The sequence below is a fragment of the Struthio camelus genome, chromosome 3, assembly GCF_040807025.1.
Source record: "Struthio camelus isolate bStrCam1 chromosome 3, bStrCam1.hap1, whole genome shotgun sequence".
In the NCBI taxonomy this organism is placed as follows: domain Eukaryota; kingdom Metazoa; phylum Chordata; class Aves; order Struthioniformes; family Struthionidae; genus Struthio; species Struthio camelus.
Window position 1 is genome coordinate 102,224,293 of NC_090944.1, and position 13,514 is coordinate 102,237,806.

The following is a 13,514-nucleotide window of genomic DNA, read 5'->3' on the forward strand; positions in this document are numbered from 1 at the left end:
GGCATAACAACCAACAGGCTCAGTCTCATCGTATTTCTTAGTAATTGTGTACTGTCTGCTCAGTTAGACAGTTCAGTTTCTTTGCCAGCTTACAGAGCTCCGTTGGCTCAATGACAGGTAACACGAATGCTGAAGCTGGTGCAAGGAAGGGGCAGGACTGTAAAGTTAGCAGCTCTGCCAGATTTTCTGGAGACTGGCCAAGAACGTCTCAGCAGAAAGGGTACAACACGTACAGAGTAATCGCACATATCTGGAGTAGGATTCCGCTGCCTAAACACCGGCATCTAATGCCGATCGAGCTAACGGAGGGAACCCCACCTGCCCCCAGCTGCCGCCCAGAAGCGCAGGCCTTGGGTCGTATCTGTCAGACTCACCACACACATACCGCAGACACCCTAACAGGACACACCAATTCTAACAGGATAGTTTTCTCCATTTATTTCTCATTCATTCAAAAATATTTTTCCGAAGGTGTCCCAGATGGTTAGTTTAAAAAAAAAAAAAAAAAAAATCAATCAGGAAATAGCCAGAGGGCAGTACCAGTCGGCAGAGCACTAGCAGAAGGGGAACCGAGGGCAGACGCCCCACAGGGCGGCCCACGTGACACAGCAACAAGAGAGAGGAGCTTCCCAAATAAAAATTTTTAACTTAGAAAAGATAAGGGGTGAGGTAAGCATGACTATGAATTCCTGATCACAGAAACTGATTTCAAAAGGCATTCAACCACTGAACAAACAGAAGTGAATACTCCCATGCATGGAGAAAGGGATGGTGGGGGGGGGGGGTAAAGAAACGCTAGATTTCATAAATGAAAGCTGTTACTTCAAGATGTGGAGACATGGACAAACGACACTAGAGGATACATGGGCACCTGAACAATGAAGCTGATGAATGAAAGCAGTAAGATTTTGTGCAGATGGTTGAGGTTTGTCATCATCTCTAAATTTAAAAATTCAGTAGAAGTTTCACGTGTAACTGGAAAAGAAGTATAATTTGTACATCATCTTTTTGGAGACAGAGTTGGGCAAGATTAACAAAAAATTCATGCTGAGCTCAAACTAGGAGCTAAAACTAAGATACTGAATTTAAAATCAGGGATGTTCTATTTCATTGCAATCCCGATGATTCACAGTCACACACATGACTGCAGTGTCATTCACAGATCGTGCGTAAACTTGCATCAGCTGTGTAATATATGCCTCTACAAGTACATGCAAGGGTAGAACTTCTTCAAAGTACGGACCTGCATGTTATTTTTGAAGTCTCGGATTTGATTTGTGATAGTAAAATCCCAGATGGCGACTCCTTTGAAACAGTCAGGTTTCCTGAAAGATAACACTCCTCCCCAACACGCTGAACTCAATCATTTCTGAAATGCCTCAACTTTGAGGGAGCTGGATAACACAATGGCAAGACTCATCTGAACATGTCAGATGATAAAGGAACAACTAAATAAAATAATATCCAAAGTATCTTTTTGCAAGAAATCAGAAATATAGATAGAAATTGCATATGGCTGCAAAACAGCAATTTTAAGAAACTTCTTCCACGAAGAGGGAAATAGAAGGCAGCCACAGGTATTAACTTTTGAGTGCTGTGCTACACACACAACCATAGAAGTGCTGGCTACAAAGGCTTCCTAAAGACCTCTGGTTCAGCCTCCCATTTGAAATTAGACTACTACTAACACCAGATGAAGTCAGTCATAGCTTTCCCTAGCCACGTCTCAAACGTCTGCAAGGACGGGAATTCCACAGTCTCTCTGGGCAACTTGCTTCACTGCTGCACCACCCCTCCACGCAGAATTTTTTTCATAACGCCCAACCTAGCTTGGCCTCCCAAGCCACAATTTGTGACTGTTGCCCCTTGCCGCATCACCTGGCACTACCAATAGGTTTGGCTCTGTGATCTTTGTATAAGCACTCTGCCAATGCTTATAAGCTGCTATTGTAGCACATCTTAGCCTCTTCATCAGAGTGCACAAGCCAAGTTCCCTCAACTTCTCCTGTTTTTCCACAACCCGCTTGAAGTGGAGGGGCCCAAAACTGGATACAAGTATGGCCTCACCAGCCCCAAGTGGAACAGACATTAACTTCCCTCAATCTGCTGGCCATGCTATTCTTAATGCTGCAGGTAACCCAACTCCACCACTGAGTACGCAGTGCCCCTGTATCACTACTGCCAATTACAGTTACTTTTTAATTTTCAACTATTTGAATGAAACAGCAAGCAAATGACTGTAGGAGGGAGGCTTGGAGACAGCTTGAAGGCTGCTGCATATGAAGAAAACAAGTATTTCAAGAACAACTTGTGATATCCTTTGGCAGCATAATTTTAAACAAGAGAAATTTTTCTATATGGATGTAACTGGCATCTGCCTTCAGCCTGTAGAGACAGTAGTACCTTGAGTTACTATTAATAACTACTTACATCGTAAGTCAGTGAATCTGCCTCATTGGCTACTGTAAGGCCTGCAAGCTCTCCAAGGCCCAGCTCATTTTCAAGGGCTTCATCTGTTCCCATAATGAAAGACTTTCCTGAAGAAGGAGGGAATGTTAACGCTTCCACTGCAAGAAAAGAAACAAAAATAAAAATACATACAGAAACATAAGTTATATACAATGTTGATTAACAAAAGGGTATTATCTACTTTCAAAATACTGAACAATGTCTCAAGTAGCTAGGGAGAAAAAATATATAAAAGGATGCATGAAAAAAAAAAGAAAAGGCATTCTAAAGATAAGCACCCTGCTTCCCAAAAAACAGCGTCCTCTGAACATAATACTTGCACTTGAAGTCTGCGCTACTCAGGACAATAAGCGCAATTAGCCACAGGAGGGATGAGTATGCTATCATTCACAAAAGGACATAAGAATAGCTAGTAGGAACAACGCATGCAGAGGATGTCAGTTCCTTTAAAAAAAAAGGGGGGGGGGGAAGACTTTTCTTCTTAATGCTGCATGCATACCTATCCAAAAGTATACAGATAGGTTTGTTTATGTGCACCTCAATCTAGCAACATGACTGGAAGCAGGGAATTCACTGCTACTCGCAAAATCAGTTTAACTACTCAGTAGGTTAGTCAGCACTGAATTCCAGGTTTCTACCAGCAGCATCCAAACTTACTAGTTTACAGCTGTTGCACAACATGCCTATAGGAGCACCAGTCACTATAATATAAGCATGCTTGGTGGTAGATTCACTGGGGATGGAAGGACAAAAGACTAAGGGGAGTACAGTTTATACACTTGCACCATTTGATGCAGAGCCTTACGCGATAAAGCTGAGAAGAGCTGTGCCATTATCAACTTCTGTCTACTACAACTCTCCAAGACTATAGCCATACATCACAAAAGAAGGGCCAAACACATAAAAACATCTCATTTTGGGGGATGACAGACCTTAGGCAGTTTTATACACCTTGTACCTCAAATTACCAGGGATTTTCAGTAAATTACAATTTATCTTTTCCTTTTAGTTTCACTGCAAACGCAAGCCTTTGCAAATACTGTAGCTACCAGGGAGAGAGGAAAGGAAACACCATCTCATCCTCCAAATATTATTCAGTTTCATGGTATAAACACTAAGTTTAAACCAAACAAAGAATGGCTTACAATGAATAGTCTGATTGATCTATTCAGACTTGCTCCTCTGTCTCTTAGGGCTTCAGGTTCAGATGTTATTCAATTCCTCTCTAGCCCATCCAGCATACAGTAAGCTAATCTTCATGTTCTTTCCATTCCACACTCACACCTCTCTAAAATGCCTTGTTTGCTTCCTGTTACCTCTCATAGTCAAGTAAAAGGTCTTCATGATACCCTTCAAAGCTCCATTGTTCGATTAGTTCTCAAGTTATCACGCACAAACATCTCTTCACACTCTGATGGACTCTGAGCTACTATTCTCTCTCTCTCTCGCATTTGTGCTGTAATAGTCCATTCAACACAATACATACAGGACTGCCGTTAGCGCTACTAGCAAATTCCTGCATTCTGATGAATTTAACGTCAAATTTGAAATGCTACTAGGATAACGAGATTTGGATGCCAAAATGATATATCAGAGGTCTCAGATTTATAGAGCAATACGCAACTAATAGCTTCTAATACTGAACTCAGACTAATAAAAACAAACTGTCCTCTTTTGTTTTTTTGCGAGTCCATCTGAGTCTCTGAATTAAAAACATATACTTGAAAGGACATGAAAATAAAGCTCTGCTATTATGGCTCCTAGCAGATGTGAGGAAAGTTGGAAAGCAAACATTCAACAAAAAATTCTTTCACTTTTCGAAGTGTTGCTAAGTTACCTCCTCTTTTCATAAACAAAATCACTGAGCATGTAGGAAGTAGAACTACTGAGATCTTTAGTAACTATGCCACATGCTGGGGTTTTTTTGTGCATCTTAATTATAACTTGGCCAACCTACTTTGTACACTCCCTGAAAGACTGCTAAGCCACCACTGTGTTTTGTTCATTCTCCTAATGACATATTTATCATTTAAATAAAGAGTGTTTGATATTATCTTTTACAAATTAATATGTCCTAATATATTTATTTTATTCTGCTGCATATTAGGGCAATTCAAATGTCGAATTAGATGCGTGAATCAGCAAGTTACGGAGGTAATATTAAGGAAGGTAAGGGATCACATGCCACATTTGAGACAAAGCCCAGTAAAGATCGGTAGCTTTCCATACTTGGATTTAGCTGCTATGAGAATTTTGGGAAGAGATCATGGAAATCAATATATTGTCAAGCTGTAACATTCTCCTGCAAGATCCTGGATAAAACCACCTTGTGCATTTACAAGCTATATATATTGTAGCTATACAAGATAAAGAGCTTCTTTATCTTTCTACTTTAACATATTAAAAAAAATTCATACATACACATACCTATTCCTATATACACCTACACACATACAAATATATATAAATATAAATCGTATTATGTGCATGGGGAGGAAAACAGATACACTAATGTCTTCAGAGATTACGTTCCACACCTGACTCTTGCAGACCTGAGTATGAACACAGGCAAATGACTTAAGATCCTCATATTATAAAGTCAACAGGCGCCAAATAAGTATTTTCCGCTGTGTTCAAAGGCATTCAGTCAAGGCTTTACCTAGGTGTCCTGACTTTCTCAGAAATGACTGGAGGGGAGGAATGGCAATGCTGTTTATTGCATTTAGATAGAAGAGGTAACGTTAAATCAGTATTGGTAAAGTGATGCGGAAGTCTTAGACAGGGGATAATCTTTAAGCAGCGCTAGCTAAAAACATTTCTAGTTTACAAAGGTGGATATACACTTTAAATACTTGCCTTCATCTGTCCTGTTTATCTCATGTTCAATGAGCCTTGAGCTACTGGGCCTGGAAGAAGGTGCAACAGATGGCTGTAATGAAGGGAGATCATCAACATCTCTCAAGTTTGCAAGCATATCTTGCAGCTTTGACCTGTTGGGCCCTAACCAGAGAAACAAAAAGTGAAATGGTTTATGTGTAATTCATAACAAAGCTACATATCACATCAAATATGCTACAGCAGCACATGCAACAATGGATCCTACCTTGCATTATAACATTACCACAGAAAAACTAATGAGCACCTACTTTTTGCAGTAACTGATCATCCAGCATGAAATGAATTTCTTGAAAAGAAAATGATGGAAGCAACTGAGAACTGTGAACATACCATTTTCCCCACATTTATAAACTCACACTGCTATTTGCATGGAAAGCCTCCATTTGAGTGACAGCATCAAAATTATTATTAAAATATTTACTTTTCCAAAGCAAGTGCAAACGTTTGTGAATATTTTAAAATTTGTGTATCAGATACTTTGTGAAGCATATTCTTATGACAATATGATTATTTTAGATTTATTTGTGCAATAGTGTAGTATTGTGGAACTACATAATCTAAAAAAAATTATGGTAATTATACTATAAATGCAACTGGATTCACTGGCCTACTTCCTGAAGCTACATATGGTGAAGACCCATGCCCTTCTCGACACTTACCTGTACTTTGCTCCATCATTTTCCCACATCCCTGTTTTGACTGTTTTATATAGGTTTGAGGCTGAAACATATCTTCGGTAGTTTTTCCTGTTGTAAGTTTAATTAAGAATGGGAAAATGTCTTACCCATAGTCCATTATGGTTTTTTCCTAGACCAGTAAATAATACAGCTATTTTTAAGCAGCTTTAATACAGAAGTGTACTCTAACATATGTATGTTCTTATTAAACTACTTCACAGGAGTGTTTACTACAGCCTTGCAAAATCGTAAGTTTACTAATGCAGTTGCAAACTCTGCTTTTCCCACCCTAACCATAATGATGTTTAATAAACTAAATGGTATTTCGCTTGTCTGTCAGAAAATATTATTTGATTCAGGAAAACAGTTAAGTAAGATTTTGCAAGATTGTTTTACTAGAAAAATCTGCTTTTTATAAAACACAGTATTTTACTTAGTAGCAGTTCAGTGTCTAAGTACCATTTATGATGATATTAAAAAAAATCATAAAAATATACTTTGCACAATTTAATGTCACAATATTTAGTCCGTTCTTTTTCCCCAGACTTCTTTCCTCACACTCTTCTTCATTATGTGCAATATCATGAACAGGTGATAACAGGTTGTGTGGTTCATTCTGATTTTTCTGCATTGATGCCCTTCCAACGATGGTTAGTCCATGGAAAGATGCTTAATTTCTGTATTGCAGTAAACTACTTGGTGCCCCAAGATCAAACCTCCATCCAAAAATGTACTGTAAGTGTGCTGAGCAGCATTTATCTTCATGAAAGAACACCGGATATCCAATGCTGCCTTACATCAGGTATTTTTCTCATAAGCATTTGATAAAAGTTCCAATAATTTCTAGGTCTATATTAACAATTAAATATTAACTGTTTTATTATCAAAGATAAAGTGTATTCAATAGCTGTTCAATAGTATCATTTCAATAACTTGATTAAAGTATTTCTGCTAATTTAACTCTACAGCTCTTCACCATGGCACTATATAACACATCCGCGCACTTTAAAAATCATAGACAAAAAGTTATAAAAGCAATTTGCATTGAAGTCATATAATGGTATGCCCTTTCTATCTTAACTATAAAGAAATTTAGAACTGATTTGGAGAGACATTAGCACTCTTGTTGACCAGCTCAACTTCTTGCCAGACTCGCACCATCTTCAAGTAACTTTAATGATTCCGAAGATGACAAAGATATTGCTCTTATCACTTGAGGAATTTAATTAAGGTATGTAAGGATTTATTAAAAAAAAAAAAAAATGGAGGTTTAGTTTGTATATTTGATAGTGTAATTTCAGCAACATAACCAACTGCTCGGCAGTAGGTTATATTTAGCATCAATTAAATACAAAGAGTAACAAAATAAGTCAGCCTCAAACAATGAAGTGACAAGCTGACATCTTTAGCATTAGTCTGCATGTCTCCCTGTAAGCAAGAATTTCTTTGGTGTTAATAAGCATCTTCCCACAAAGGGAGAAACATCCCTCAAATTTCTTACTGATCTACGTGCAGTATTTTTAAATTACATCATTCACACATGAATTCTCAGCATGGCTAGATGTTTGAAATATAGTTGTGAATACAGTGCTTCATTTTAAACACTTTGAGTTCAAACAGGCTTTAAGGCTTACTTAATCAAAAACACTGGTTTTACAAAACGGGTCTATGTTTCAAAAAACATAAAAACTGTAATACAGGGCTAGAAACTGTATTTCAGATACTGATCACAGCTGTTTGTTTGGATAAAAATACCCAGCATTTTTAAAGAATAGTCCCACACATAAAACAAAAAAAAAGGTGATAAATAAATCCTGTGATCTGCAAATAAACTGATGATCAGAGTTACTTCTTATTTCGAGCCCTGCATAAGGAATCATGATGAGAGCATGACTTTCATGTTGTGAATATTAATTCACACAGGGGTAGAAATTAACCTGTTTTCTCCCTCTGTCATCTAATATGATATTCAAGACAGTTTCTGTTTTGTTTTTTAATTTAGATACCAGACTTCAAAACTCTTCCTGTGAAACCGCCATGTTTTTACTAAGACAGGGTTCTGAAACTCTCTAAGTTAAAATGTGAAGTAGAAGTATTAAACTAATGCATTTTACAATTTAAACATAATAAAAGCACAATCCATGTCCAAAGTAAGAATTTTGCACTAATCCAACACCTTGTTGGAAGAACTGATATCTCATCCAACTCTTTATCAGGTAACTTGACTGACTATCATTAATTTCAACCCCTGAGAACTGGTGAACAGGAAAGCAGTCAGGAGCAGCAAAGTAAAAGAGTAAGTAATTTTAGGAAAACATTGAAAGAGAGATAGAATTAAGGGTGTGAAAGAGGTGGGATTTATGATTTTAAGGTGCAATGTTTTCCACTTACTCTTCACCCCCTTTTTCCCCTTGCGCTCCTTTTTGTATTGTTCCTTGAGTTTGGTTATTACTCCCTGGTCCACATTCCAGGCTTCAGGCATGAGACACTGGTCTTCCTTTTCTAAACAAAGTGAAACAAATGAAACATTCTTTTTCAATAATGTCACCACGTGATCTCCACTGAAGGAGGTAACAGCTGCTGTCAATGGCATTTGTCTTTTAATTTAAGCAGACAGAAATAGCACCAAGCTTGTGAAAAGCTGTAAAACTGCTACTCATATTCCACTTTCATTTGCTCAGAGTTTTCTTAAAAAGAAACTTTGAGATGAAATTTCTCATGTCTAGTCTCTATAACCAAATACTTATCGGTTCATAAATTTCAACAACATTTATTTTACAATAAACCAGTATTTTCTCTCCTTCTGAGAGCAAATTATACCTAGAAGCTACTGGTTACGTTACTGGTCAACATAACTTTGTAATACGGATGCTGCGTCACTACATTTGAAATTTTGATTTGATTGTCTTTGTGATATAGCATCATTTACACAAAGTAGCAGCATATTTAATAATTTCTGAACATAGTACACATTTCACCAAACTTTGAATAAAATCTTAAAGCATTAAAGCCATGAAATTTCACAAAAGGGGAAAAAAGCCTGAGTTACTGGTCTTTGAAAAAATACATGACACTCGACAGCATGCTTAATGACACGGACAGAAGATCTAGATTTAAAAAAGTTATTATTTTTTGTAAACATCTCTCTCAATTTACTTCCCCTGTGACACGATACAGACAAGAAGTTTTCTACCAAGAGCATGGTATTCAGAGATGTTTGAACAAAAAGATGCTATCAAAATTCAAACTTCCAGTACATTTTTTCTGTTTGGGGAAAGACGGTACTGAGGCAGTTTAGAAAAGTAATTTACATCTGAAAAGAGGAAGATAATTCATTTTTTCTCACATATATTTATCTTCATGACCACTACAGCTATGCATTTTTAGAAATGCATTATCTTTTTGCTTTGTTTTCCTGTTTAAGATCTTAACCTAATACTTACTATTTAAATATTAACTCCTTATGCTTTAGACAAAGCTTGTTTTCCACATTAATAAACTATTCTAGCCCTTCTAAAATAAAAACAATAATAAACTTATCTTCAGAATAATATGCAGTAAGGATATTAAAAAGTCTGCAAAGGAAGCACAACACTATCAGTCATAAGCTGAAGGAGTCACTACATTTGGATAGAAGATATAAAAACAGAGATGGATTATTCTGGGAGCCGACTGGTTAGACAGCAGCTTTGCAGAAAAAGCCTTACGGATTCTAGGCAACAACAAATTGAACAGGAGTCAGCAGCGTGCCCTTGCAGGAAAGGTGACCAACCACGTACTGGGCTGTATCAACAAGCGTGCAGCCAGCAGGGCGAGCGAAGTCATCGTTCCTCTCTATTTAGCACTTGTGCGATCGCATCTGGACTACTACATCTAGTAAAATATTTCCTCATAAAGAGGAATCTTATATGTATAACAGTATATATACAGTATTGACATACTGTAGCAAGTCCTGTGGTGGGGCACTAAGTGGGGTTTGTTTAAACCATGAGGGTGGTCAAACACTGGAAGAGGGCCCCAAGAGGTTGTGGGTTCTCCATTCTTGGAGATATTCAAAACTTGACAGGAACAAAGCCCAGAGCAACCTGCTGTAAATGGACCTGCTTGAGCAGGAAGCAGGACTGGATGAAGATCCCTTTGAACCTTGCAGGGATGGTTTATGGTCCCATACTCACGAGTAGTAGAATAATTCAATAACCAAAGTATTGAAGCATTTTTCCAGTAGCTATCAAAGTAGAGCTATATTAATAAATTGAAGAGAAATTCCTGGAAAAATGGTCTGTGGACTAACTCACATCCTCTTAATATGCCATGTCCAATTATGCAGCACTAATGATCAAAAACTGCGCGATGAGGAATTCAAAAGGTACGAGGACTGTCATCTTTGAGGAGAAAAAACCCAACTGTTTCAGTGACCAGATTAAAAGTTTTAATCATGTTTTCCCTCCCCAACTAGATGACATTTTTTTCCTCTCTTAAAAAGAAAAAAAAATTAAATGGATTTATAATAGGTAGCACTTGTCAGGAAACTACTTCATAACTTAATTTTCTATAGCCTGTCCCAGGATGCTTGCTGCATGTCCCATAGGTTCTATTCAATTTCACAAAGTGAATCTTGAACTTCTGTAAGGGGGTTTTATTGTTTAAAAATCAATTGAACACTTCTGAGGATCTTTAGAGTCAAATGAGTGCCACAGATTACTCCAATCAATCAATATTGCTTAGAATCAAAAATGAAGCAAGGACTTTCTCTGTTTGCTCCTATCCTCAATACACAACACTGCCCTCTCCTACGCTACATAAAAGTTTCACTTAAATCAAATTGACACAAGTGATTCATAATGACAGTTCCTTGAAGAAGCTTACTTTCACAGACCACTATCCTTAAAGATAAAGAGGTTGTGAAATAGAAATAATTTAAAAACACAAATAGTTATAACTCAGAAAGAAGTCTTAATGTTTCTAGAAACAAAACTACTACTTTCCATGACAGCATCTTTTTAATGTTAGATTTTTGCTGATTTGTACTCAGCTGTCATCAATGAAAGTAAAAATACACTAGAAGTGTGAATTTATGTGAGAACAAAAAAGCTCCTGCTGACATACTAACATTTCAGTAACACAAGCAATAGCTGCACTTATCAAGAATAAATTGACAAACTTTTAAAAGAAGAAATACTAGAACAACTTCAAAAATACATTTTTGCTGAAGAACAACATTCCTAAATGTATCTGAGGAAAAGAATATTGACTGCTATGTCTAAAGATATTGAGATGTTATCCTCCTAACTAGAGAGGCTATACCACACGGAAAAATAATCTGGGGTCCAACCATGAGCTGGCAACTTCAGTGAAACAGAGAATCTCAGAGCCGTTAGCCCACCTGAGAGCCACAGCTACCATGACTAATTTGTCCGTCAAGGTTTCAATTTCATTGAAAAGGCCATTTACTTCCCATTCATCTTCCATAGTCTCTCCTGTGCCCTCTTACATGTAAGACCTTCTAGAGAAGCTTAAGGAGGAAATAACTTCACATCAAAAGATTTAATCACAGTTCTCGTCCTTCTTCCCTTCCCTATACAGTGGGCTTACGTGGAGAAGTTATGTCAAGGTAAAGTGGTCCTGGCAACCTGAAATGTAGGACATTAGCCTCAAGGACAGAGAACAGTTTGGGAAATTTCTCTTTTTTACCAGAGGTTTTAAAAAATGTATACATTTGCTAAATTAAAAAAAAAAAATTTGAGTAACAGAATAGATCATACTGCCCAAAATGCTAACATATGAATAGAGTACAACTAATTCAGTCTTTACGACTCACATTACTCTCTGTATCAAAGTGGGAGGAAGCAGAAAGATGAAATACCTTTCATGCTCGTAATTACAAAATACAGCTTTATCAGAGTCTTTCATTAGCCTGGATCACTGGAAAAAACATATCGAAATTCTTCTCATAAAATTCAAATTTTATCTGCCTTATTAAAAAAAGACAAAAAAGGTAAAACGACTAGAAGCATAAAGCTCCGAGAATTTTTGCATAAAAGCAGTACACAGAAAAGTGAGGAAACTATACCAAGAGGATCTCAGTTCACCAGTGAAGGATTTACTGTAAGGATAATCAACAGGTGCTGCCATCTTGACAAAGATCATAATCAGTCAACTCTGTGCTTAGCACATTTTTTCCCCCCTCGGTACAACCCACTCCATTGCCTTACCCCAGTCTGTTCCATCTCCTGAACTTCTTGATTCTCCATCGCCTTCATCTGAAGTAACCAAAAAGTCAAACTCTTTCAAAGCTTCTTCTGTATCTCTGTCTTCACTGCTGTCAGACAGCACTCTTTTCCTCACAATCTGAAAGGTCAGAAAGGGAGGGAAGAAGTTAGATTAAACCAAAAGCACATCTTTACACCTAGCTGCGCTATCTCCTCTCTTAAAATCTAACACAAAGTTGAAGAAGGAGAAAAGTACACAGTAATAAACAAATTTAGAACATGCAAACAGAACAAATTCTGTTCAAATTCAAAGTCAAAATGAAGTCAGCTGTAGATTTTTCTTCCTGTAACAGAATCATAGGATAGCTGAGGTTGGCAGGCAGCTCTGGAGATCATCTGGCCTAACCCCCACGTTCATATAAGGTCACCTAGAGCAGGTTGCTCAAGATCATTCCAGTCAGGTTTCGAGCATTTCCAAGGATGGCAATGCCACAACCTTTCTGGCAACCTGTTCCAGTGTTCAACCACCCCCACACTGAAGAAGCCTTTTCTTATGTTCAGCTAGAATTTCCTGGGTTTTAGTTTGTGCCCATTGCCTCTCATCCTGCTACTGTCAATATTCAGTTTCTTGATAGCATATCTACACTGACACAGACTATTAATCTTTTCAATCCAAAAAGAGTACAAACTTTCTTTTAATAGACATAAAAAAGCATACAGAATGTCTTCGGAAAGAACTCGAGCAAAGCAAAACTGCCTCTGGTTCCTTCAAAATAGCCTTTTAAACTCTTTTATGCTGAAACTATTCTACTTACAGACCAAGACGACATGAGATCATAAATAAATAAATAAATAAATAAATAAGCCAAGTGCTGATTTGCTCAAGTTTGGCAAAAATCATATGTTTAAATTGCATATTCTTTACTCATCCAAAAGCTAACTTGGTAGCTGGTAAAAAGGAAATATTTTAATGAAGGACCTAATAGCATACTTATAATACATTTGCTTTTCCTCAATAAGCAAAGTGGACTGGCTACCTTATGGTTATTTGACTAACATATGAAGCGACACCACTGAAATCTGCAATAAAAATTTTACTTCTACCAAAAAAAAAAAAGTTACATTCACCATTGTATTTGGACTTAGAACCTTGATAAGGGTCAATCCCACAAGAGTTCAGTACATGGACATATAGTTCATGGAGAGAAAATGGCTGTTTCCTCTAAATACAGAGGACCAATTTCAAGACCTGCAACAATAC

At 37.3% G+C, this 13,514-nt stretch overlaps 1 protein-coding gene across 4 annotated transcripts in view; it reads right to left on the bottom strand.

The window, feature by feature from the left end:
- The window catches only part of STRN (striatin), a 65,929-nt gene that overhangs the window by 13,061 nt on the left and 39,354 nt on the right, over positions 1–13,514 (bottom strand). For 2 of the 4 annotated variants that reach the window (XM_068939367.1, XM_068939366.1), the window contains exons 7-11: positions 12,257–12,392; positions 8,436–8,546; positions 6,027–6,113; positions 5,326–5,469; positions 2,431–2,567 (exon numbers count right to left, since the gene is read on the bottom strand). In XM_068939367.1, the coding sequence (XP_068795468.1) occupies positions 2,431–2,567; positions 5,326–5,469; positions 6,027–6,113; positions 8,436–8,546; positions 12,257–12,392 (615 nt within the window). The remainder of the gene's footprint in view (positions 1–2,430; positions 2,568–5,325; positions 5,470–6,026; positions 6,114–8,435; positions 8,547–12,256; positions 12,393–13,514) is intronic. The other 2 variants (XM_068939369.1, XM_068939368.1) reach the window with 1 other exon arrangement.